At 43.3% G+C, this 27,438-nt stretch overlaps 2 protein-coding genes and 1 long non-coding RNA gene across 3 annotated transcripts in view; 2 read left to right on the top strand and 1 right to left on the bottom strand.

Moving 5' to 3' along the window:
• The window catches only part of Spf45 (splicing factor 45), a 32,833-nt gene extending 20,607 nt beyond the window's left edge, over nucleotides 1-12,226 (top strand). Inside the window, exons 7-10 of the mRNA XM_070539874.1 lie at nucleotides 1,614-1,768; nucleotides 3,646-3,791; nucleotides 6,813-6,984; nucleotides 12,058-12,226. Of these exons, the coding sequence (XP_070395975.1) occupies nucleotides 1,614-1,768; nucleotides 3,646-3,791; nucleotides 6,813-6,984; nucleotides 12,058-12,155 (571 nt within the window). The 3' untranslated portion in view covers nucleotides 12,156-12,226. The remainder of the gene's footprint in view (nucleotides 1-1,613; nucleotides 1,769-3,645; nucleotides 3,792-6,812; nucleotides 6,985-12,057) is intronic.
• LOC139060762 (uncharacterized) lies at nucleotides 1,817-27,438 on the bottom strand. The gene is made up of 3 exons (XR_011515025.1): nucleotides 27,033-27,438; nucleotides 24,486-24,607; nucleotides 1,817-1,856 (listed from the first exon to the last, which is right to left on the bottom strand). It is a non-coding gene; the product is annotated as an uncharacterized lncRNA (long non-coding RNA).
• Nucleotides 14,218-23,720, top strand: LOC139060759 (uncharacterized). Its single transcript, XM_070539868.1, has 2 exons — nucleotides 14,218-15,195; nucleotides 16,767-23,720. Exons 1-2 carry the CDS (start codon nucleotides 14,536-14,538, stop codon nucleotides 17,055-17,057), a joined length of 951 nt encoding a protein of 316 aa, XP_070395969.1. The 5' UTR covers nucleotides 14,218-14,535; the 3' UTR covers nucleotides 17,058-23,720.

Genomic DNA, 27,438 nt, shown 5'->3' with positions numbered 1-27,438 from the left:
CACAAGTGCTACAATTTTCAAAATATGATAACATATCAAAACGATAAACAATTCGAATGTCAATCAGAACATGTTAGAAAAGGAAAACAAAACAATAACATTGAGGTACATAGGGAAGTTATACAATAAAGCAGCGAAGAAAATATGTTTTAACAGATTTCTTGAACCTCAAGCTTGATTTCGAGGTTTGTACTTATTCCAGGATTGTGGGATTATTGTTTAGTAACGTTGATATTTGAAAGTGTAATGTCTGTTTCCCGTAGTTCATGCGAGTAGGCGGTATAGAGATTGGGTCATGTCTAAGATTATACGGAGTTTCTTTGGCAAAGGTCTGATTAAACTTTATGTGATCAGCTTGACGGAGACGGGACGCCTCGAGCGGTAGTTTATGCAAGAACAGGTGGTCTATATGGAGTATGCCAAGCTTATCAAAAAACGGTTTGGTATGTGCAAGAACAGGTTAGTTACAAGCTGCCCTTACGGCTCTTTTTTGTAGCCTATATGGTGACGTAAGGTTAGTTTTGGTAGTAGTTCCCCAGACCAGAAGGGAATAGTGTAGACAAGAGTGTATTAGTGTGTAATGTAGCTGTTTCTTTAAATTGACATGACACTGACAAGCAACACTTAATGCCTGATTAATAACATTGAACCACAGGCCCATACGCCTCAAAAAGAATGTATCTCTATGGTAAACATACCCATTACAAACACTAGTACTAATGACTGTTCAGAAATTTGTGACAGTGAGCAAATACATATCTTGATTGTGAGCTTACGTATTGTGAGCTCCCTGTATGGGGGTGTTTTATTTTTTTTATTTTACCTGATGTTGTTCTAGTATTATTTACCTGACTTCATGTGCCTTCTGTGAGATTACTTAGTGTTTTCTATGCGAATTACTGCTCCAAAGTGGCAATTCTGCTGCTACGAAACACTTCAGGCCAGTTTTACCTCTGACAAAAGGCAGCTGTTTTTTTTAACAGGAGTTTCACAAAACCGATGTGAGCAAGCTAATGGTACCACGAAAACTTCATGTATTTTAGTGTATTTTAGTTTTGTCTGACTTTGGCGCTGTATTGATCGCAATATAGAAATTACCTTTATCTGTTCCTATTGCAATGTTAAAGTTAGAAGTGTGGTCTTTGGCTGCTTTAGAATACAATGTAATCTATCCTTATTCATAAAAAACTAACTAAGCACAAGACAATGACATAAATATCTATGACATCACGGTGTAGGGGATTCAAGGTGGTGTCGCCACCTGTCTTTCATTTTGGCACCTTTTCTCGCTCGCCAAGGCTACTCTCATGGTAACAGCGGCATTTCCTCTTATTGTAGAAGGGTAATTTACTAGTCATTACTGGTAAATTATTAGTAATTTACTTAATTTATTGATATATTTGAATAGGGCATTACACAGAAAGGAGTGGGAACATCAAGTACTACAAACAGAAATACAGACTTTGTTTTCTCCGTAGTCTCCCACTAAGCCTATGATGCAAGGGTAAATGTACCTGCTGCGAAGTAAGGCTCCTGACGGGAACACTCTGACCGCCAGGCAAGCTCATGCAGCAAGCTAAATGTATGTGCATTGCTTTGGGATGCAAATGCAGGTCCGGATCAGTTGCTCAACGCATCATGGCTCGCTACGGCTACAAGGCGGGCCAGGGCTTGGGCAAGCAGGAGCAGGGCATGAGCCAGGCACTGCAGGTGGAAAAGACGAGCAAGCGTGGTGGTAAAATCATCCACGAGAAGGACATCGCAAAAGGTGAGGCATCATGGGGGCAGTACCTTGTGCTTACTGTGTGTGTACCTGCTTGTCTGTGGAGGCAGTCCCAATGTTCACGCTTGCCATGCTGTAAAAAACAAATATATTAAGTCCAACTTTATTGTATTTCCCCTGCAGAAGGAATTAATGTTAGTACCGCTTCTCACCGTTCAATGTTGGTACCATTCCTAAATGCTACAGTAGACTTCCGTTAATTTTTCATTTAATTTCATCCTGTACAAAAGTCCTGGTAGGCACCTGTATGTTTCTGTCAGCCAGAACTTCGTTATTTCAATCCTGAAATTGACCTTCACCTGTTTATTAGAATTCGGCTGTTCAGAGTGGATGCGCATGGCCACAATCGTTGCCCCTATTGTTACCCCATGACTGGAGCATGTCTTGGTAGTACTAGGGCACAATGAATGCGTTGATGACACATTATCTCGTGCCGAAAATTGCAATTTTAAGGCATGCCTTTTGCTCATTTCTCGAAGTGGAAATTGCAGCTCACAGACAATTATTAGTATTATTTTAATTATTAGTAAAGATTTTGCGTTGGATGGTAACAACGCGCCACCTTTGGCCTTTAATTACGAAAGCTTGTTCAACGGTAAGTTAATTTACTTGCTAAGCTAGCAGCGGCAGGGTCTCATAACGTGTTTTGAGCGTGGAGGTGCCACGCATTGCAGGATGAACTGACTAAGCGATTAGTCTAGGTAAGGGACATCATACCATTTGCAATTTTTATAGAGTCGTTACAGAAGTATAGAATATCAAATGCAGTGGACCGCAAGAAGGGTGGCGTGTAGTGATTCACAGAGTAATAAAGAGTGGGCTGAGATTGGTGATGAGGGACATTAAATATAAATAAATTTGCATTCTGTGACGGTAAACTCTGCAGGTTTCATTTATTTCTGATATCCAGAAAGGAAGAGAGAGAGGGTGCATGTTAGGTTTGGGTGCACATTGTTTCATATTATGAACCCATAAAAACTGGGTGCACGGGAGAATTGGGTAAGTACTGCCACATGAAGGCAGTAGTGTTAGGACGTTTTTTCTGCATAGTTTCTAATTCAACCCCCGGATAATTTGGTCAGTTCTGTTGGTCTCGGTCTCACCAAGGTCGAATTTGCTGAAGCTGACTGTATTTCCAGGAGTGTGTCGTCCTCCATGTGCCACACTTCATTTTATTAAGAGCAGCAGCACCCAGCAAAACATAACTTCTGTTATTTATTGTTGCAGTGTTGGATTGTGCTGCATCAACATATCTCTTTTTGTCTTCTTGAAATCGACGAAGAGACATACTGTCTTCAATTACCCCCCCCCCCAACCACACACACACACACACACACACTTTTTTTTTTTTCAAGTGGTAGAGGACTTGCGCAGAGAGATTCTCAGCAACATACTCTTTGATGACATCTGAACTTCATATTTTCCTTCTTGGTTCCATTCATTCGTTCATTCATTCATTCATTTAATGTCCCAAAACAATATAGGTGCTTTGAGACATGTAATATTGGAGAGAGAAATACTTTAGTTTGGGCTTTGGATTGATTTGAGCCACTTCCTTGTGTCCTTCAATGTGCATTCAAACTTAAATCTGCGAGTGTTTTTGCATCCTTCCCCTGTCAAAATGTGGTCATGATTACCGGGAATTTAACTTTGTGCTCAACGGCAGAAAGCAGTTCTACTGAAGCAATTGTTCAGCAAAGTGGCTATTCTCAACTGCATGTCCACTAAGCCACCATGGCAGGTGTTTGTGTCCCCTTGCTTGAACACTGCATCACATTGTGGGGTAATGGCAGGTGTCAATAAAGTGAAATTTAGACATACACTAGGGCTGCGTTCAGTGTGTGCTGCTTTGATTTATGCAGATCCTCTGCCCCCACCAGTGCCTCCAATGGCTCCTCCATTGATGGGCCCTCCTCCTTCCAGCATTAGTCAACAGCAGCAGCAACAGCAGCAGAATGAATCCATCACCGACATGATGCGCAACCCGTCCAAGGTGGTCCTCTTGAGGGTAAGTGTAAGGGTAAGCTTGCAAAGGACCACTCTAGAAGTAGCCGAGTGTAAACTTTTTGAAGACGAATTGAATATGAATAGTAAGTGTCGGAACATCGAAGAGTCAAACGCAGACGCTTATTTATAAAGCAAAAACTTATATTTCGGTATAATTTAGGTACCACGCCTGTACTGGCTAGTGAAAAAAATAGACAGCTCAGTGTCACAGACAATTAGGATTAGCTTTAAACATAAAATTACTAATTGTCATTAAAAACTGCATGAAGAGCCTCTGAACATCTTTAGAGCTGGATTGCAAGCATTCTAAACATACATAGCTGCTGAATAAACTATTGCTGCTAAATAAATGGTTACTGAAAAAAGATTGCATGTTGTGGAAAAAAAGAAAAGCTGCTGAAGGAATTGCGTATAATTATTACATGTGGGCAAGGAAAATATCACTGAAAATATAGTGTCAGAGATGAAACTACTACATGACTAGGCTTCCAAATACACTAAATGACAGACCACCAGCAATAATCACAGGTTGTCATGTACGCAAGCTGTTGCCGTGAAACCAAAGAAAAATGTGGTGGGGCCAATGAAACTGATTGACTTCTCCAATTAACCAGTGGGTCGAAATAATCAAGATGCATAAAAGGATTCAGAAACTCCACTTGTCTAAGTATGCATAAGCATACCCCAAATTTAAGTTGGCCCACCCCTAAATTTTAAGTGGGCCTATCCCCAAATTTAAGTTGGCCCACGCCCAAATGTCAGGTTGGCCCACCCACAAGTTTACTCTGGCCCACCCCTGCTGTAGGCTTCTCCATGCATTTTCTATGAAGCCCTATGTATCCCTATGGGTATGCATAAATCAGATCATGCGGGTGTTCTCTCTGATCAATTTCTTCTTTTCTTTTTCAATTCTTACTTACCACTAGAAAGCGACTAATCTTCTACATCTACACTATTATTACAATTAAATGTCTTAACGTCACAAATTATAGATTTTTGTACAGATACAAGGCATTATACTTTTCATGTGACAGACCAATTTTGCTGGGATACTTGCCAAAGAATGCTTGCACATAAAAAAATGTAAAAACACACTGTTGTTTCATTTGGCAATATTTGTCAGAGTCTAACATGCCCCCGTATCAAACGTACAAACATTATATGTGTGCAAAGTAGAAAACTACTCTACAGATTACATTAAAGCTCCTGAACAAAGTGGAAATCTAATGCACACCCGATTTCGTTGCAAGAAACATGTGTTGCACAGTGGCAGCTGGTTTCATAAGGTCAGCTTCATCACACAGTTTTTAGCGTCAACATTGTGGCAGTACATCTGTGTTATGCAGGCAGTCTTGGTTTTGTATCCAATCCACCTTTTTCACGGCGCACACCAGCGCATGCGCCCTACCCTAGTGGATTAACCACAGAACGTTTCGGAAGGGTCGCATGCACCGCCTGATCTTGGGGGAAAGTCCCCTAAAAAGAAAATAAATGCTTGGACACGCTCTGCTGCAACCACTTGGCATTCAAACCACGGCATTCAAACTGCACTGGCAGCTCGACATCGGTGCAGTGCGGAAAACGTGCATAGCGTAAGACTGCAACTCCACTTTAAAACAGAAATTGGCGATGGTTTCGTCCGGACCACTGAGTGGTCCAGACTGTGCCGCGAGTTGGCACCTTTCATTGATGGCTAGGAAATTTAATGAAAAAATCCTTGCATTACGATCAGGCAACATTTAAATACATCCCATTGTTGACGAAGTCTTCTTGCAGCCTTGAACACAAGAAATGACCCAATACAGTTACACTTTTTTTTTACCGGTTGATACGTTCCCGGAAAACACAATCTTTTGGCACCAACATTCAGTGCATCGCCAAACTGCAATCGTATCATACATTTTCCAACCGCTAGATTCCATGTAAACAACAAAAAGTGCAAGGCACCCGCAATCGATAACAGTAGCTGCTTGCCGCAACAGTTTCCCCACAGTACTTGCCCGCTGGTGCCCACTCAATTTCCTGTTGCGGTACCAGCAAATCTCGTTGCGAGTTGTCGCACACCGCATTCACAGCTATTACCGCCAACCCGACTGCGATAAACATCTTCACTTGTATGTGTCACAGCACGCATGATTGTGTACCATTCGAAGCGTACTGCACGCTTTTAAGAGGCTGTAACTATTGTGCCACCGTTCCCCACTTCAGGGGGCATGAAGACAGTGTCATGTTTTGCTCTGGCAGTATTGTGTTCCAGTGTTGCCCACCAGCTCAATTTCGTTTTGGTTCATCTTGAAACACTAAGAATAGGAAAATAACAATGCACATCTCGGGCTACTCAGGCCTCAGCAGCTCGATATGCGCTGATGTCTCGTGCTGCAATGATTCATGCCAAGTGGGCACACATAAAATTTGCCGCAAATTGCCTCGCTCGAAGCTGCTGATGCATGCGGAATTCAAAGAGTGCAAACGTAAGCTTGCAGAAGCCGCAAAAACAACATGGGTCATGGGCTGCTCAGCCCCACCAACTCAGCGTACTTCTGTGCCTCTTGCTGTAATGATTTGCACAATGCTTCACATCACGTAGATGTCAACTGCAGTTGAGTCTGCCAAATTTTTTTGTGACTGGATTGTAGGTTTTCCCAGGTTTTTTCTCGCATTTCTTTTCCAGAATGTACCAAAGAGGTTCTACTGTTTATTGGAAGCTATAAATGGATGTGGCCTTTTGGATAGACTAGCTTCAATTATGCAGCTGCAATATGTTTAAGTAATTAATAAAAAGTAAATTTGTGGGTGCATAGTAATAATGGCACATTATTAGTGCCCACTGCAAATTTCTGAGGAAACTATATCAATTTTGTCATAAAGTGCCCAATCAGAGCACATATGTTCATTTGCATTGATGACTGCGACACTGGCTTGCTTGGAGCCAGTCTCTTGGCCAGCTGAAGAGTTCAGCACACACTGCCTGCTGTGAAGATTTCTCATGTGTTGATTGCTTCAACTATGCTACCACATGCAGAATATGGTGGGGCCTGGCGAGGTCGATGACGATCTTGAGCCAGAGACAAAAGAGGAGTGCTCCAAGTACGGAGAAGTGGTGCGCTGTCTCATCTACGAAATGCCAGGCGTTGCTGATGAAGATGCTGTGCGTATCTTTATAGAGTTCAAGAGCATGGCATCTGCCATCAAAGGTAAGCTGGATTCTGGGTAATGTAGAAGCTGTATAGGAAGGCTGCAGAAGTTTGAAAATGCCAGAAATATTCTGTGAAGTATTCAGCTACACTTTGCTTGCTAGTTTCAGTATTTTGGCTTCTTGAAAGGAAGCTTTGACCTGCATATGGCTTCAGTTTCCTTTTTTACACTTCAGCTCAATTTATTTTGCCTAAGCAACAAACAAAAAAAAGAAAGAGCAAAATAATAAAGCATAAACAACAAGACAAACAAAACTTCTTGGGCCTTACCTGCAGTTCGGTAAGTTGCAAGGCAATTGAAGCACAACATTTACAACAGGACAACTATATACCAAAACTAAAGGCTGCAACCGTGTAATGAAACTGTAATGTGTAATTGGAGTGTTGGAAGTTCACGAATGTTGTGTTAGTGTGCAGTTTACACAAAACCATTGCTTGGTATAATTTGTATTAAGTTTGTTTTTTAGACGTTCTAATAAATGCACCTTACACTAGTGTATACATATTGTTGAGTTTAAGTTGCAAAAGTGGAATCAGTTCCTTGAAGTTTTCTGATTTTCAGCACTCATTGCAGAAAGTATACAGCCTAAATAAAAGATTTATTCTCGAGGTCATTACAATTTCATTTTTTTGTTCAGGTCAATTCTGTGGTAGACATAAAAAAATTCAGCAGCATGTTACACTCCTGTAACACTTGAAGGCGAAAGCCTGCTGCACACATGGTAGTGCATTAAGTTATACGATCGGAGGGATCAGGCTTCTTGCAATAAGTAACAAGCCGCACTGTGAAGTAGACACATGGCGCTGTAGGTCGACCTCCTCAACGACACATGCGAGCACCTAATGCACTAGTATTTAAAGGTTCTTTCGTTCTCTCTTTCTTGCATCTTTGCTTGGTTATGGGGGTATGAGCCATTCCTGATTCTCACTGGCCTAGACGCTGCTTTCTTGCGGGTATGAGCCATCACAACAAGCCACTTAAGTATTTCGTCTTAATAAGACTGTTTCTGCATTTCAAATATGTAGGAATATTTGAGGTGAAGATTCCTTTTAAAGGGGTCCTGAACCACTTTTTATCGAAGTTGAGAGATGCATTTGACATTAAAATTGACTATTTCAGAAATACTGCACAGCAAAAAGTGCTTCAATGCATTCAGCAGAAGGAGAGTTATTGGCAGTCAAAGATTGCCTGTGATCCCCTTTGCGATGCTCCCACTCCTTCAGTGCCTTGCACTGTGAAGGCTGCGGCGAAGCGGAGTGGTGCACGCAACGCTTCGCCTACTGAACGCCACTATGGCACACAGTTCAAACTTAATTTTGAATGTTCACATAGGTGCCACTACTTCTGATTTTAACGGCTACAATATGCCAAACTCTGAGGCTATCCCTCAGCTTACAGTTGAGTTCACAGTGTCTCATTCTTTTGTTGTGCTACACTGTACTAGGCAGCTACGTGTGGCTCTTCCTGTGTAACTTCCCTCTCCACCAATGGCGCCTGTGAGCGTTATGAATAAACAATAACACACAGCACTACATACAGCCAAAGGCTGAGAAAAACTGAAGTGATGCACTGTAACCAGTTGTAGCACTTTTGATTAATTCTGTGCATTGTTGCTACTGATCACCTTTTTACGATCCATAAGTGCTACCATAGAAACTCCCTCGCCCTTGCCTTTGCATAGCACTGTCCTGCACCACTATACATCATAGTTAAGTAGAGAAGTCTGCTTATGAAATAACATGCTAAGGTTAGCATTGGCTTACTCCCATTCCTGAGAATGAAATTTGCCTTGGAAAATTGCCTTGGAAAATGTGCCTCTCACCTTTTTTGGTTGTACTCAAGGCATGCAATTTTAGGCTGATTAGTAGAGGTAAAAACGTGTCACAGCACTTTTGTGGTTGTGTTGTGGTTGTGGTTTGCAACCCGCGATTGGGGGTTACAAAAGCACTGCAGCTGTCTTGTATTGTCTGCAAGTCAGTAAATGAATCTTCTTTAAAGGGGCCCTAAACCACTTTTTATCGAAGTGGAGAAAGACATTTGAAGTGAAGATAGGCTACTTCAGAACCACTTTGCTGCAAAAAGTACTTCAATGCGTTCAGCAGAAGCGGAGTTATCGGCAATCAAACACGGCCTCAGCTGTGCTCCCCTTCCTCCTCCAATGCCTTGCAGTGCGAAGGCTACGGCGGAGGCATCACCGTGGAGTGCAGTTCAAATTTCCGATTTGGTGTCTATTCCGCGCTAAACGTAAGCCAAATGCAGCTGTCCTCAGAGAGCCGCAGTGCGCTTAGCCACTGGACTCGTCGCGGCACCTCGTGGCAGCCACGGTGTAGCCGAGCGCAGCAACCAATAGCAGCCGCATATTGGAGTGTGCTTTATGACGAAATAGAGCACACAGAAAAGAGCGAGGATCATGGAGTTTTTGAAACGATAGCGTTTGAGAGAAAGGTGACTTCGCGCTCCGCTTGCGAGCTCCACAGGCCGCGTACAATAGCAGAACTTGGCTGAGATGTTCACAACAGCGTATGCTACCTGCGGACTATGTTATTTCACCAAGCCCGAGGGGTGGTTCAGGGCCCTTTTAATGCAATCACATTTGAGATGACAGAATTATACCACAGAGGTAATTTAGCGAGAGCACCCGTCAACGTCTCCTGCTTTACTGAAATTAACCAAGCTCTTTTTCTGCAATAGTATCTGCATATTAACACCCATTTTAGAGTCCTTGGGGAAGTGTCTGAAAAACACTAGACATCTAGTATGCTGTACTTCACATTTTAAAAGGTGAGCAGCATGTTTGTGCCACGTACTACCACCATATTTCATGCTACATTTTTGCCTTGCTTTTTCAATAAAATATACAACACAAATTATTGGTGGCAATTTATTGGTAATAGTACATTAAAGTGATTTTCTATGTTATTGCTCGCTGCGCACAGTCGCAAAGAAAGGTCTAGCGCTTATGTACATTACGCATGTTTACGTGTTAGACACGAAGTATGAGCAAGGTGGGGTGCGATCGGAGATGATTGTTCGGCGCGTTCGTTCGTTTACCGGCGCACGCGATTGGCTTACTCCGCGCCGACGTCACCAGCCGCAGGGCGCAGCCACTTTTTGGTGACGTCAAAATGACGACACGCTCCTGTCAATCATCCTCCCACCGCGCATTTCGTCTGCTAGTTGCTGAACCCGACGGGAGCTGGGAAGTTTGGAGTGATCATACGGCTTCGCATGGCGCGTCTGGTGGATTGGATTGGATGCAACTGGCGGCTGCAGCATGGCACGTTTGGATCCAATCCATAGTTTAATTTGAGAAAATGGCGCTTCTGTTGGGAACTTAGGTTGTTGCGCTGGCGGTTCTAGAGGAAGGAGGAGAGTGGGTGGCGGTGCGAAACACGTTTGAAGAAATGGCACAAAGTGAATTCCGGCGTCGTTTTTGTTTCTTGAAACAAATAATTCGTTGGTTGTACAGCGAAATCGATGCCATCATCAGTGCCAGCGCACCACTGGAATGTTGTCGTTGCCTCTTGAAAAGTGCGCCACTCTTCCCGTCGTTTCTTTTTCTTTTTTCTTCTCGCTGTGCACAACACCACCTAGGAACGACGCAATGAAACTGATAGTTATAAATTGCAGTAGTCACACATACTACTACTGTATTTGAAAACGTGTTTGGGCTTGAGAAGAAAAAAATATTTTTTTAGATAAAGATTTCATTCATTTGGAAGAGGAGAAACATTTCGTTTTGTAGTATACTTTCTGCAAGCAGACGACAAATGACGGAAATAAACTTCCGGGGAGGTCACCGCTTCTGATTGGCTCCTCTCTCCGCCCCGTTGTCACAAATTTTGCATACTGCCACTTTGTGACGTTGCAGCAACCGAACAGAATGCGTATCGAACAAAATATCTCCGATCGCGCCCATGGTCTGTATAAGCTCTAGTCACACAGAGAACTAACACACTGAGCAACATGACCAATTAGTGGGCCATTGCAGTGTTCGCCTGGCACTTACAGACCCCCCCTCCCCCTTTTTTTTTTGTCGCAGTCAATAGAGAACATGCAATAACTTGCATATCCACGTATGACATTGTTGAAAGGAGCACCAGCTCTGTTAGGAACAACTGAACAATGCTTCTCGTGCATCACACAGTTAAGCAGTTCTACCATCCCGACATTGCACACGAAAAAAAAAGTAGACACAACTGTGACATTGATAGATGCGCAGCTATGCTTCTGTGCATGCTACTCGAATGCTTCTCATTCATGTGCATTAAAAAGACAGGACATAAAAACTGCCAAGTTTCGTGTATTCTTGTTACATTTACCATAATGTAACAAGCACTGTGCAAATTACGAAGTTGACACATGCACCTGATCACTTTGTGCTCACCTTTCTTTCGTATCCAAAATGCAGTTTTGGGTACGGGGTGACAGTCATGGGCTTTCCATTCGGAAAGTGAACCTAGCAGACTCAAAACTAAAATGTTGAACGACCATAAAGGGCCAAACAACAGGGCACCTTTATCCTAAGCCTGCAGCATAGGAAGGGAGGATGCACACTATTGTGTAGCACACAAAGACATGCTTCTCATGTCTCTGCGTAGTGTAAGTCGCAGGGCTGTTGCATGAGCCGCATCCTCTTCTCCTGGTTGTTGTTGCAGCCAACAATGGCACAGTGCTGCCAGATGGATAACTTTTGTACATTCCACTTCTCAAGATATGCAGAAGACAAACAGCTCAGCGGGTGCTGTAAGAACAGGTCTAAAAACATTACAACAAGCAAACATGCACAGCAAGTACAACCATTTTCTTTCATCTCCCACAGACCCTGCCAGAAGGCAGCAGCTGGTGTTGAGAATAACGGATCGGCTGACACTCACACTATGAGGCTACAAAAAAATCTGGTCTATATTTTTGCAACAATGGCACCGATGCAAGCTTGACTCATTTCTTTGAGTGTATTAATATGTTGTCATGGAACACTACCAGAGACTCGGCAGTTTTAAAATCATTTAAAGAAATTCTTGACACTGTTCTTGCAGTTACTTTCAAGTGGTTTCTCGTTTGTTTTGCAGCTGTTGTTGACACCAACGGCCGTTACTTCGGTGGTCGTATTGTCAAGGCATCCTTCTATGACCATGACAAGTTCAAGCGCCTCGAATTATCAGACTGACTCTTCACCTAGGCGCTTGTCTCTGTACATATACCCTTGGCATCAATAAAAATGTAATTTCATTCATTTCATTCTGCCCTCCTATTGCAGTGACATCAGCAAGCACCAGGATTTTCTTTTCTTTTGTGGCACGTCATGAAAGCAGTGTGCTGTATGAAACACTGTTCTTTTTGAGTTTTGCATTACTTTGGTAGATGGTGTACTTTCATAGAAAACGGTTGTAATTGATGATGCACGCTGCAATTGTGAATCTTTTTGCAACATGTTCCACTTTCAGAGAATCATGATTACTGCAGCATCAGTACAATAATTTCCATATAATTGCAAATTCCACAGTGTAAGTTTTGTTAGTGCCCTAAATAAACACATGGTATGGCAAGTAATAACTCTGTTTGCCTCTTGTCGTCCTTTAGTTATAGCAACAAATGTGCCTATAAGCTTGTTTGGTGCAACAAATTGTGAGCATTAATATCTTCAAGCAGTTGCTACGTTAGTGCATTGTTTCCCAAACAGTGAAAGTTCATTCAACAAGCTCGCGAAGCTGCTCTGAGGCAGTAAATTATAGGCTGCAGTTGGTGACTAAGCCACCTTGTGATATCAGGGCCAGCTTAGCAATTAAGAGCAGAGTCTTTGTCAAAAGCTAATTTGAGCACCTGCACACCATCTTTCGGGTTCCTTCACCTAAGTCTAGCCCTAGTGGCGTCACGCAACCACTTTTCACGTTCAAGAAAAATTCAACTTTTGTGCGCCACCCTGTGTGATTTAAAACTGGAGAGTAGTCACTAAGAAACTTGTTTTTCTAGTAACTCCACTGGCGAGAATACAGAGTACTTCCTAGCGTCATGCTGCATCACGTTTGTGTCATTTGTGCCTAGTAGAATGCTGCCATGAGGAAGTGAATGCACGATTAAGAGGAAGCTTTAGCTCGTATGCTCCTATCTAAATACATGTAAAAGGAGAATTCGTTTTTCTTGACAACCACTGCACCAAATTTGACGAGGTTTGTTGCATTTAAAAGAAAAACTGAAAATCTAGTGACTGTCGGTATCGAATTTTTTAATTAGGCCGTAAATTTCTTACTAAAAAATTTGTAAAAATAGAAAATTTTCAGAAAACGAAACTATCAAGTTTACAACTCGCTAACTCGGTAAAGAAAAATGATATCACAATATTGTCAATCGCATCTGATAGTGCATCTAAAGCGGACAAAATTGATGTTGCACATGAATCTGAAAAAAATCTGCAATATGGAAATACTGCTTTTGCAGAACCCTTGTACACAACGTAACAAACTCACGTAAGATATAAATTGACATATCGAATTTGTCCGTTTTGAATGGTCTAACGGATGCCGTTTACAGAAAATTTATGAACTTCGTACATCTATTTTTTTTTTACCTTGCGATAACTTTAAAATTCTTGTAACAAAATTCAGGCTCTAAATCGAAATTCCGCTTTTAACAGTCACTAGCATTTAACTTTCTCTCAAATGCATCAAATTTCATTAAAATCGGTCCAGGGGTTATCTCAGAAAAGCGTTTTTGCGTTTTACATGTATTTGAACAGGCCATGTCGGAGTTGGACCCGAGCTAAAGCTTCCTCTTAAGCTCTGCCATCTGCGATAAGCTGCCCGTTCACAGACAATGGATGGTGTGTGAACACACATGATTTGTGCAGAAAAATTAATGAATAAACATAAGTACGGACTATAGATACTACAGCATCAATAGAAAAGGATACAGAAAGGTACAAAAAAATAAGGACTAAACGGTTGAGACAGCAATGTGTTCGATGCCCGCGATATACCCTGCGAAAATCTTCCGCAACGCACGTCGAGATCTCGCGCGGTCCCGCCTTCTACGGCCTCCTCCACGGGTGCCAGAGCCACCGGCAACACCTCGGGGCAGTTGGGCGCGCGCGCCGCATGGGTAGGCCAGAGCGCAAGCGCGCGCAATCTCGGATGCCATGGCGCGCGAATGACAGTTCTTAATGCCGCCGTACAGCAACGTTGTGGCGCTGCGGGCGCTGTTATTCTAGGCTAACTACTCATCCTATGATCACTCTAGCATACTCTAGCTTGATCGCTGGGCAACGCTCTCCAGCATCTGTAACGGTTAAATGTTCAGGCAATTGTCTGAGAAGTATACGTATATTTTTCATGTCAATACAACAAACATATTTACTGCGAAGCGCGCGCCTCGTTTTGATTACCTGCGCTGTGCGACTTCGCGGGTACCCTCGCCGGCGTCTACTGCACACGGAACCACGCGCTGAAAGTGCTTAGCAAGTGACTCGTGGGGCCGCTGTGTATAATAAGACAGCGCGGAAACGACACGCGAGTGGCTCATGATTCTGCCAGGACGTCGGTCATCGCGCACCGATGGAGAAGAATCGAGGAGGTTTTGCACGGCTGAGGACAACGCCGAGGCGTCAACCATTTTCGCAGGCGCAAAGTAGCATTAGCTCGCCGCAGCCTTCGGCCACTTCTGCCGAGCATCCGTGGACAACAAGCGACGTCGACCAGCTCGTGGAACTGATCGCAGCCCGCGCCTCCGTACTACTGGGCCCTGTGGACGGCACTTCGAAGCGCGTAGCTTGGGAAGACGTGTCTCAGCGGCTCAAGAGGGCCGACGACGAAGTCCGGCGCAAGTGGACGGGCATCGTCGCCGATCTGCGCCAGGGCAAGCGTTCGACGCCGTTCAAGCCGTACGAATTAGCCGCGTTGAAAGCGCTTGGCGCTGCAGAGCGGCCCGGCGAGCGCTCGCGCCCACCGATGTCGCAAGCGTCGCAGGAGCCTCTGCAGCTCCAAATCGTCCCTACAAGTGTGCGATCTATCACGACCGACACCTTCCTGCAGCAGGAGAATACTGCACGTCGGTCACTGACGCCTACAATGACGTCCGTGAGCTCCTCGGTCGCCATCAACACGGCAGCGGCTGGCCTAACCATCGTGGCGTTGAATCGCGAAGTGTCCATCACACCGGTGAAGCCACCTCAGCCGCCACCAAGTAACTCGCGAGATTCGTCGGAAGAGCTGCAGGTAACTGTCGCAAATTATCCAACGGCAATTACCCAAGTTCACATCATAACTACACTATTAGTAGCAGCCATATTTTAGTAATAGTATTCTGCAGGAAAGGGGGGAAAATGTTCCGCAGAAATCTAGCTGGATCATTAGGCTATTACCACTTGTTGCAGCTTAAAATGCGCGCAGCAGCTACACTCTCATAAGCAAATGTACACTCTTTGGGGTGTATATTTGCCACAACAATAATCTGTCTTGCGTTTCCTTCCTTGAAAACGCAGCGCTCGCTTCTTTCCTGTCGAAGATGCTCTGCCATGCTGATTTGTGATTTGGAAGTACCGGGCTCGCCGCGTTAAAGGAAGGAAATGCGGACAAGACAGATGACGATTATTGTTGTGGCAAAAAGGTGTAATTTTGCTTAAGGGTGTAGCAAAGGTAAATCAGCTACCAGCTGGCAATAGGTCAGCCGATACAATTGGCCACCTGTATTCACCTTCGGAGAGAGAAATAGGCTGCTCTCAGGCAGAGATTAGTGCGAATTGAATTGAATTCTGGGATTTTACGTGCCAAAACTACGATTTGATTATGAGGCACGCCGCAGTGGAGAGCTCCAGATTAAATTTTCGCCACCAGGGATCATTATAACGTGCCCACAAGGCACAGGACACGAGCGTTTTAGAGATTAGTGCAAGAATAATTAACGGGTGAGGAGACAGTTTAAAGGATTTATTTATTTATTTCGGATACTTTCCTGGTCCGAAGGCGTATGAAGGGCGAGTAATAAGATGATCATTTAATAGTGGGTTGTGGTGATACAGCCTGTGGAAAAGACACAGTCTAAAACATTTACGGCGCAATGAAAGCTCCGGTAATGTAAGTGTGTTTTTCATGGAAGTAATGCTGGCGTAATGGGAATAGTTAGATAAGATGAAACGTGCTGCGCGATCCTGGATGGATTCTAGAGTGTTTATCAGTGTGATTTCACTAAAAATTCAACACTTGAAATAGTGCTGCTGTCCTGGATGAGAACTTGAATATTGTGTTAGCTGTCTTGCTAAAAGCACTATATCTCATTATGGAATTGAGCATTGTTGGCATTTCTATAGTGCTTGCGTGATCATGGCACAGTTCAGACACAACAAATAATTAGCGCACTATGACCATTAGTGATCTCGCTGTGCAGTACATATGTGTGCAATGCCCCATTGTGTAGCTTGTCTGCAAAACATAATAGTTTAACATGTAAACATCATAAATATGCAGATGAGCCCATTCACACAAAACTGGAGATGCAAGATGTTTATATCATATAGACCTCTTTTAAATATCTCTGTGCACTACACACAAATATGAATGGACTGCTAACTTGTACATGATTCAATGCATCAGTGCAATGCAATATGGCAAGTATATGATGGAGAAACGCTTCTGCCCAGATTTTCGTGCACATTAAATAACTCGAAATGGTCAAAACAAATTTGGAGCCTTTTGGGGCACTGTTTCTCATAACTTGGACATAGCTTTGAAACATAAAAAATCCTTACAAAGAACCCCTCTTGCCCGACCCATTGCACTTCCTCCTGCAGGTGCTGCGCTTCTGCAATTCAGTGCACACACAGACACCACCTGAGCATGACGAGCCTAGTGCCAAGAAAGCACGCCATGGCTCTTCCTCTCAGGCTGATGCAACCAGCCTACTGCAGAGGCTTGTGTGTCTGGAGGAACGTCGAGTTGCACTGCAGCAGGAACAGCTGTCCGTCGACCGTGAAAAAGTGAAGTGCGTGCGTGATCTGTTGGCTGTCCTGGGCAAAAACGACAAAACAGCGCCTGTGCCAAATGGAGATCTGGTGGCTGCTGTAGTGTCGTCTGCATTGTAGACTGGTCGGCCTGGTCAGCTGTGTGCACTTGGACCAAGCTGTACATGATTCTGAGCCATCAGTGCATTGTAACATTATACGAGTGAATTTAGGGGGTATGCTGTCTTAGGGACAGAAGTTTGTAGACCATGTGAGCACCAATGAAGCTGCGTTGCGGCAACACCTAGTGGTCCAGCATTCTGGTTTCGAGTGAGTGCTGCGCACAACAATTTCATTCTAGCAGAGATGGTCATTCGAGAGGGCTCAAACAGCATGTTTTGCTTCACCAGGCCTGAGTCCATTGAGAAGAAAACAAAAATGTTATTTAGCTCAGGAAAGTCAAACAAGAAGTGCTTTCAAACAAGCATCATATGCATTGCAAGGTGGGGAAACTTCTTTGCTTAGCATGACAACATGCCGCATGTACTACTGTTGGGGAGTCCGCTTTGTGCTCCTGTGGGCACCAAATGATTGGCCCAAACTCGCGACTATAGTCTGGACAGCCAGATAATGCAGCAGAGTTGAGCATAGTAAGGGCAAAAAGAAACGATGTGGATAGGACTTTATCCTGTCTACATCATTTCGTTTTGCTTTTATTTCGCTCAGTGACACACAATGCACCAGCTGGCCCAACAGTCAACATTTCTGTAGCAGAGCAGTTTGGCTGACATACAGCATGGTCCACAAGCTTTTGTCCCTTATCTTACTTGTTGTACATGGACACAACAGAGCCATGACTGCATGCAAAATCAGGGAACCATGTTCTATTTATTTTTAACACGCATAGTGCAGCAATTGGCATCCTTGGCTGCTTTTGACTGTTTTGTCAAAAGTGGTGTGTGCAGCTACTTTCACTGTGGGTACCTTCTGGTACCCACAGTGGTTCCCATTTGGCATTAGCTGTGAAGAACATGGAGGATGCGCTTTTTAATGATAAGTGTTGTTGATAGTACTATGGCTAGTTGTTTCAGCCAAACACTGACCATTACACAGGTGTAAAGCTCAGCAGTTTTCTTCATTTTCTTGTAACTGAGGTTCCAATGGCATTGCTATTTTCTGTGCAAGCTCTTACTGTGTTTGCAGTGCTTCAGAAAAATCAGTTGTGTTGGTAAAGCACCATAAACAGTTGTACAGGAGTTGGGTTAAAACAATTGCTGTTTGGAAACCTTAATGGCATTGACATTTTCTGTTCTTGCACAAGCATGCGCTCACTTTGTGCAAAGTGGTCACTTGTGATTGTTGGCCACATGACTGTGGTGCCTTCAGCAAAGTTCATGTGTGTAGTATTGGCTTGAACGACATATGGTAAATTATCACAATTTAGAAGCCTTACAAACATTTATCTACAAGGGCTTTATAGAGAAGTTTGCTTGAATGATGAATCTTCCTCGAGGAGAAAAGCTCACTATTGAGTGATGCAGTCATCACATCTGTTTTCAATTAAGCGAAGCTTGGATTTGCAGTCAGTGAGCAACATCCATGCCCATCACAGGAATAAAAATTGCTTGTTACTAAGCAAGTGCTCTCAAAGTGTTTAGCGTTCACATTTTTATACAGCTGTCGATGTCAGCACTGTTATGGTTTGACCTGCTGCAGGACTAAAGAGGAGAGAAAGAAAAAAAATTGTTGGGAGTTAACCTGACGCATCATTGGTTTGCTACCCTACACGAGGGAACATGTAAAGGGGTTTACAATACTGTAAATGGGCATAACAGTATTAGTAAGCAAATCAGTCTTTCTGGCTATGTTTAATTGATACCACGTGCATCTAATAGGAGTTCTTGGCTGCAAGCTGTGTGTTGATCTGTATTCACACATGAACACAATCTCTTACCTTAATAATTCTGCATGCACATAAAATTCATGTGGACAAACTAGCATTATCATCGTCTTCTGTGGGCAGAAGAAAATTTTCGTCAGGCAGGTTGAGCTTGTAAAGCCTTGAGTATGCTTTCATACGCTTACAGCAGAATGCATTAAGCATCACAGCTTAGCTAGAAGTAGTCTGCATTCCCAAGTGACTGTGAAAGGTCTCGTTTGGGTTGCTCATGAGTTTCCATAATGTAAATACTGCATTCTTGTGGCCGCTGGTGCCAATTTGTGAATACAGCCTCCGACAGTATGGCCTGTACAAAGTTCCCACTTGTGAATACGGCCTCTGACAGTAGGCCCAGTACAAAGTACATTGTGAACATGTTGTGCATCAAATGAACACCACACATTCTGAAACTGCACAAGAATGTTGCAGTAACTAGTCAGACCTGCTCTTGTCATTCTGAAATGTAAGAGCAATGTGACATTTAATTTCCTAGGCCCCATATTCTGTGGTCTGTAACATCATTGCTGCACGCCATGATGAAAAGTAAAACCAGAGTCTTTTGATAACTTTTTCTCTGACAATGAAACTTCTATACAGCTTTTGATTTAAAGAATTGCATGCTTAGTGATATTCACCTAAATGCACCACTTCCTGTGCTGTCTCCTGCAACACTGCAGTAGAAAAGCTCGCTTGAATGTGCATGCAAGTTAGCCTCCTCCAGCCAATGGCTAAGTGCCCTCTAAACAATGCTGCACCACATCCCGGCTCCTTGTGCAGTATAGTAAGCTTTCTCACGTAAGTTTTGTAACCAGAAAAAGTTAATAAATAATTAATTATGGGGTTTAATGTGGCAAACCACTTTCTGATTATGAGGCACGCCGTAGTGGAGGACTCCGGAAATTTCGACCACCTGGGGATCTTTAACGTGCACCTAAATCTAAGTACACGGGTGTTTTCGCATTTCGCCCCCATCGAAAAACCAGAAAAAGTTCTCAAAGGACTCTGGTACAACATAGTCTACAAGGGTGGTTTTTTTTTTCTTTTTTTTTTCATGGTGCAATTGGTTGTGAAGTGAAAACCACTGTGAAAATCAAAATTGTTTTGTTTAGAACATTCAGATACACTTTCCAGCTACTTCCCTACATAGTCGCCGCACCGACTGAGACATTTTTCGTAGTGTGGTACTAACTTTCCTATGCCCTCATCATAGGCAGCTGGCTGTGCTTTCAGCCTATTCTGTACATAGGTCGGCAGCTTGTTGTCTGAGTCAAGCTCCTGTCCCCATAGCGTAGATACCGTTTCATGTGCAAAGAGATGGTATAATCAGAGGGAGCGAAGTCCAGGCTTTACAGTGAGGGATCACACTTCCCGTCGAAAACGTAGCAGGAGCTTCCTTGTTGCAGCTGCACTGTGCGGACGTGCATTGTCGTGAAGAAGGACAATTCCTGATGACAACGTTCATCTTCGCTTGTTCTAGATTGCTTTTCGTAGCCGTTCAAGAGTCGCGCTGTATGAGGCTGCTGTGATAGTCATGCCACATTCCATGAATTCCACCAAGAGAACACCATTGCTGTTCGAGAACACAGTAGCCATACACTTTCTGCTGGAGAAGGTTCGCTAATACTTCTTTTGCTCTCAGAGGATCCACTGTTTGGATTGCTCTTTTGTTTCTTCAATTTCAAAACAGACCCATGTCTCGTCCCCTGTGATGATTTTCTTAAAAAGATCTCCTTTATTATGGTAGTGCTGGAGCAACATTAAAAAGCTGACTGACCATCACAAAAGACAGAGAATGGGCGCAGCGCCCATTCTCTGTCTTTTGTGATGATCAGTCAGCTTCTTGGAGAACACGCCTCGCAAAGAGTTTGTGGTACTGGAGTCTCCCACTCACGATGGTATAGAGATCTGAGTGTGAAATTTTGGGAAACAAGTAACTCAACACGGAAATTGTGAACCGATGATTTTCTTGAATCGCCTGATCCACTCTCTGAACAACAACATCGGTTGGCACTCGCTTCCTTCCCTGCCCACCTGCATTGTGAGCGTCTGTGCATCCTGCTTCAAAGTTCCGGCACCACTGCCACATATTGCTGTCACTCATGAAAGTTGTACCGTACACATTAGTCACTCGATAAATTTCATCTACATTGCACCCCTCAGCATGCAGAAATCGAATGAAAGCATGTACTTCACACTTAGTGGGCAACTCTACTGTTTGAGGCATGTTTACATGCTCACTGTGCACTCGCAATTGACAACTGGGAACTCACGCGATCGACGGGCATGCTAGAGACACTGCGTAACAGATCTTCACTCAGCACCATCAGATTTTCACTGTGGTCTTCATTTCACGACCGATCAGACTTTTAAAAAAATACTTTCGTATTTTGGTTCTCCTGCAGTCATGAAAATGTAATGTTGTGCCCCCTCACTCATAGATGCATCTGTGGAATCTCACTTTGCAAGAGCTACTATGTCTTTTCACTGCCACTAGTTCATTTATTATGATTAACTATGTGTGGCATATGTGCGCTTGATCTGGCCTTAGACAGTGCAAGAGATGGAAGATCGACTGAGGATGTGTGTACCAAAGACCATGATGCTGCACTTTTCAGAAGCATGCAACTGACCTAATCTTACTCACAGCTACTCAGCAGGCTTCGACTTCACCCTTTCATTAACATTTGTCTTCATAATGTTTAAATGTCCTTTACTTTTTCCATTCTTGCATATTTTGTTATTTGAATGAGCATTTTATTTAATCCGTCTGGCAGAATTTTCAAGGATCCTGTACTAGTTGTGTTCCTTTTTTTTTTCACTGCAATATGTATTTGGTACTGCTTAGCACATATATCATGGGCCAATATGCAATTGAGTGTCTGATTTAGGTCGGAAATTAGTCGCTCTTTTTGTTTGCACTTCTAAGCTAAATGTGTGCTTGAATATTCTTGGCAACAAAGGCTGCTTAGCAGGAAGCAGCCAGTGAGGTTTGAATGGGCACTGGTGCTGTAATCACTTGAGAAATGTTTGTTAGATCCCATTTATATTAGACTTGCTTTCTGGTACCTCTATGCCGACATTTGTTGCTATTTCTACTAGGTTAATTCGTTACAAAACTAGCCGAATGTGTTTTAAGGACTTTATGGTTTCCTCTGCATAGTCTCTGTTTTGCATCTTACTTTTTTTTTATTCAAACTTTTCTGTCGTGTTAGATGCATGGTGGAACTATGGAAGATAGTGTGTTTAGACTTTTTGTTCCACTTAGAGGAGGCAAGTCACATTTTTTATATATGGTTTTAACTCTGCAAAATGCCTCTTCAGGAAATTACAGGCTGCACTGCTATGCATTCTCAGCAAGATGCTAGGCTTATTGGTAAAATATATCGTATACACACAGTATAACAATGCTAGCAACACAGGTCTAAATCTTTGTGTTTGCATTCCCTTTAACCTTATTGCTAGCATTGGTAGGAATGCTGAGCAAATGCAAACATTTTTTTTTTAGGTTCTGCAATATTGTTACCTTAAAAGAGAAAAAAGCTAAGGCTTCTACACAAATTGTTTCCATTGTTACTATATAATGATGAGGTATACAGTAAGTTTCAAGTTATATGTTCAATATAATGTGGCACTTGCCTCAAGTTTAACCATTTTCATTAGACATGTTGAGATATGTTATCAAATATAAAGTTTAAGGTTATTATTCAAAACTCATTAGCCCATACAGTGTCTGTGCACTTGAAAATATTCACTGCAACCTTTCTGCTCAATTTGCTTCTTAGCTAACTGGACACGAAACTTGACAGTGAAAATTCTGGACATATATTTGCATACGTGTGTGCGTACTTATGCAACAAGCTTTTATATGTGTCCCAAGCCATATGTTGTTTGTTGTCTCTGACAAGTCCGATGCACTAGCTGTGCAATATCTTTATCAGCCGGCTAGATAAAAAAAAATGAAAGGAACATGGCTTGCCTGAATGCTCAAATGAAACAGAAGCTCTTTGCAGTGTGTTGTGTGCCTTGACACAATGACAGGACTAAGTTTGATGGAGAATATATTTTGGCATACGATAAAAACTCTTGAATAGTAACCACCATGTCCTGAATATTACAAAACCATCCCACATCTCTAAAATGCAAATGCATGCCCAAAATGCCCTAATGAGTTTCATTTTCAAATTCTATGTCAGTGGCCATGGCTTAGTGACATTTAGCCTTTCACTGAATGTGCACATTGTAGAATGATGTAATTGCAAATGTGGATTTTGCATAGCATTTGTAGCATTCATATTATTGACATGAATTTGGCCGGGTCGTGAGAAAAGCACCTCGTGTAGATTGCATCAAAAGAACTGTAGGATGCGGACGAGACCTTCCTGCTGTGTCGCTGCAAAGTGTTGAGAAGATGAACGTAACCTATTTCGTGCTGGCTGTGTAGAAAACAGCACATCCCACTGTACCGTGTGGCAAGTGAAACTTAAATTACAGCCACATCTAAACACTGCCAAATGACATTTCTCGCTTATTGTGCAATGGTTTTTTTTTTGCTTGTTTACAGAACGGTGAATACGGTGTCGGTAATTATGTAAATACTGATGCTACCAATTTAATGTTCCTATTTATAGTTTTATATTTATGCCGGAAAATTAAGAGAGACACTTTACCCTAAGTGTAGCTTGTTTATGTCAAGCCCACTTCTCAACACTGTGTAAGCAAGCTTGGTTTCTGTGTTTCATTCTGGCATTGACTCAGTTCAGTAGAGTTATAGTAGTGTTGTGAAAGCATGGTTCCAAGTATGATGCGAGTCATGTTGTAAATAAAGTTTATGATGATATTTCTTTAATAAATGAATAAACAGAAAATGATGTGAATTGTCTCACCAATATAAATGTCATATTCTTTTTTTTTTAAATTTGTTTGGTGCTGCAATAGGGACTGGATGCGAGCTTACTGCTTTTTTAAAGGGATGCTAAATAGAAAAGCAAGTTAACTTGTCTTAGTAGATTACATTATGCAATACAAAAAAAAATTTACTGCAATTATGATACTCCCTAATGTGAAATTTGAACACAGCTCTATAGGAGTTTTCGTTTCACGTTAAAATGGCTGGCATGGACAGTTGGTCTGGACAGTTGGCATGGACAGTTGGCACGCTTCGGCCTCCGCGGCCCCAATACAAGGGACGCCCTGCTTCCAGCTTTAATGCCACCGCTACCGCTCGAGTGCCCTGGAGATACTGCGCCGCCTGCTTTAATATTACCTCAGCCATATATAGGTGCTCTCCTGAGGCCTCCGTTTGCCCATAGAATAAACAGGAGGGTGTCTACCAACCGGGAAAACCGGGAATTCTCAGGGATTTTGAATAGTCTGGAAATACTCAGGGAATTTGTGCTTCTATCAGGGAAAATTAGCTGTAATTTTATTGAAAGTGAAAGTAAGTCGCAGTAATGCTGGCTCGCGAACAGAGAGGGATTATAACGAATCGTCTTTTGACACCCTGTCGTTGGCTGGAGGAATTGCCAGCCTACCGTCAATGGCCGACTTTTAGGACGCCCGAGGGCTCCAGTCGATCTACGGGGTTTTGTTTGGCTCAGTAGAACCCAGAGCCGGAACTGGTGGTGGCTCACCCTCGTACGTGTGGTCGCGCTCCCCCGCGGATGGCTTTGGTGCTCCATGGTTGTAAGCCTTGTCCTCTTTTGCGTGGCAGTCCGAGGGTCAGTCAGGCAAAGGCATTGGTCAGGCTTGTGTCCTGTAAGACCGACATGGCTGTTCGTGTGTCGAGTGCAGTAACTCAGTGGTGCTGCACCACAACAGTCTCCTTGTCGGGAAGAACCGTACGTTGGCCCGAACCAAAGCCCCCCGCCCAGTCAACCCGGGTAGAGGGGGACAGCCGAGGTCAATGTATCGAATGATGCTGGGTTGATGAGTACACGAAAGCTCATGGACACGGCACCTTCCGGTGCCAAGTCCTCGTCCCATCTGACAACGGCTAGCGGCAGTACGTACGTAACCCATTGACAGTGGCGTAGCCAGAAATTTCGTTCGGGGGGGGGGGGGGGGGGGGGGGGGCTCACTCCTTATAGAAACTGTCGAGCGATCAAATACATTTAGCATTAATAATAAGTGCGTTGCCATTGCCAAAGCTGCTGCAAACGAATTCTTGAACGCTACACACTGTCAAGACAAGTTAAATATGTATTTTTCCATAAGAGAATATACACGTATGTCTCAAAAATTGCGCCCGAAACAATTGATATCAATGCTTCCATGTTTTCTGTATATTTAGTAAGTAGAGCTAATATCACACGAACTTTAGAACTATATCAGTTTGAAACCAGCAAAGCAGCGCATGTCGCTGATATGAAAAATGTCAAGGCCATGAAATGAACAAGTTGAGGACAAATATTTTTATAAAACTTTGTTAGCCTCCTTGCCTTTCTCAAAATGTAAACAAGGTTCTTGAATGACAGAGAGAGAGAGAGAGAGCTCTGTCTGTCATTCAAGAACCTTGTTTACATTTTTGTACGTATGCAACGACCAGGGAAAAATCTCAATGACGATGTCCTTTGTAAGAATGTATTGCGCAGGAGCAGCTGTCACCGGTCGTGTATTGTAATTGCTCTGAAATTATGGTCGCAACGGAAAGCATTATAAAAAGCAGGATTTCTGCAAAATATGCGAGGGTGAGTCAAATGAAAGTGAGTCAATGCGAATATATGACAAATGGGGTACTTTTTTAAAAAAATAGGCATGAGCATTTAGACATATGTCCCACTGACTAAGAACTCGCGTAATTCCTGTCTCATAACGTCCCTTGGGTAGCTGCTTCAAAAAGTCTGCGACTGACTCTTTCACGGCATTGTCCGACACGAATCTGGTTCCCTTGAACTGTTTTTTCGAATGCTCCAAAATGTGGAAGTCGCAAGGCCGCAGGTCTGGGCTGCATGGCAGATGTTGCAGCGTTTCCCACTTGAACTTTGCCAGTTTTGTATTCACCACACCAGCGACGTGGGGACGGGCATTGTCATGGAGCAAAATGTCCCCATTCCTCAATTTTCCACGTTGGTTGTTCTTGATTGCGACACGCAGCCGATCCGACGTTTCACAATATCGGAAACGATTGATAGTCTCTTCAGGTTTAGCAAATTCGATCAATAATGGCCCCTGACGATCGAAAAAAAGAAAAGTCAACAGCACCTTTCCGGCAGCAATGACGGCTTTTGCTCTCCTTGGGGGTGGTGAATTCAAATGTTTGCACTGTAAGCTTTGCCGTCGTGTTTCAGGCTCGTAGTAGTGGCACCATGATTCGTGCCCGGTGACAATAGCAGACAAAAAGTCGTCACGCTTATCGTGATACGGGATTAGATGAGTCAAGGCAGCATTGAACCTCTCCGTCTTCTGGCGGGGATTCAAAATCTCTGCCATCCATTGCGCACGCTAGAGCCGATAACCGAGATATTCATGAATTACACTCTTAGAAAAAGGTGCACCCTTTGGGGTGTATATCTGCCACAGAACAATAGTCATCATCTGCCTTGCTTGCGTTTCCTTCCTTGAAAACGCCGCGCCCGCTACTTTCCCATCGGGAATACTATGTCATTTTAATAACACGCATACCATTCTTTACTGCGAAGTACCGGGCTCGCAGCATTAAAGAAAGGAAATGCGGACAAGACAGATGACCTTTATTGTTTCGAGGTAATATACACTGGTAATGGCTTGATCCTCACACCTGCGTGTCACTTGTAAATTGGATATGCCTCTGTGCCACGCGCATGCCTCGCAGATAATGAACCAAGCCATTATTGCGCAGGGGGGGTTGGTTCATCCTACACTGGCGAGGCAAGACTTTCCGGACAAATTGTGCTCAAGCGAACATGTCGCAATCCGTCGAGTCCCCACCGTGATGGCGGCGATTGAGTGACTAGTAATTGTTTCTTTTACTCGTCTGCTAGCAAGAAAGCGTCCAACACTGCCAGGCAAAAATTCCCTCGGTCAGACAAACGAATGCACCCCAAAGTGCGCCACGCGGTGGTCGGAGCAACACGAGAAAAACGCATGCGCTCTGGCAGGCTCTGGAAGCCCGCGGCTAGCGAGAACAAGAAAATTGAAGAGGTTCAATGTGTACTCGCGAATAAAAGTCAAAGTCGAAAAAGGAATAAGAACGTAGTTACCTTTGCTGGCTTTAGTGTCTTGACATGGATACTTTGGCGCAGGTGAAAAAAAATGTTGATATTCTTTTCTTTGTCATGACGGCACAGATGAACAACCACAACGCTTCGACTCATAGGACCTAGCTGCGTACTTTGCAAACTTGTCTGACAGTGTCTTGACTTGGTCTGTCTCATTGTATGGTCCGACGTACGACTTTTTTTTAGAAAACTCAATGCACCTTCGACATGAAATGTTTATGACAACATTAAATCCGCAAAGTTCCGGAATTTAAAACCTAAAGCACGACTTGGGGAACGGCAGAGCACCTTTCGCATCACAAGTTAAAACTTTATACCCATAAAGCTTCAGAATTGAAATTAAATTAAGCGCTCCCAAGATTCCGCGGCCTGCGCGAGATGCCGCGAC

This window comes from Dermacentor albipictus, chromosome 6 (genome assembly GCF_038994185.2).
Source record: "Dermacentor albipictus isolate Rhodes 1998 colony chromosome 6, USDA_Dalb.pri_finalv2, whole genome shotgun sequence".
Lineage (NCBI taxonomy): Eukaryota > Metazoa > Arthropoda > Arachnida > Ixodida > Ixodidae > Dermacentor > Dermacentor albipictus.
The sequence above is the reverse complement of the archived record's forward strand: the minus strand, read 5'-3'. Positions and strand labels throughout refer to the sequence as shown.

Excerpts from the sequence above, each read along its gene's own strand:
- LOC139060759 (XM_070539868.1), top strand. The coding sequence starts at position 14,536 with ATGGAGAAGAATCGAGGAGGTTTTGCACGGCTGAGGACAACGCCGAGG. Across the intron at positions 15,196-16,766 it reads ATTCGTCGGAAGAGCTGCAG|GTGCTGCGCTTCTGCAATTC; the intron begins GTAACTGTCGCA and ends TTCCTCCTGCAG.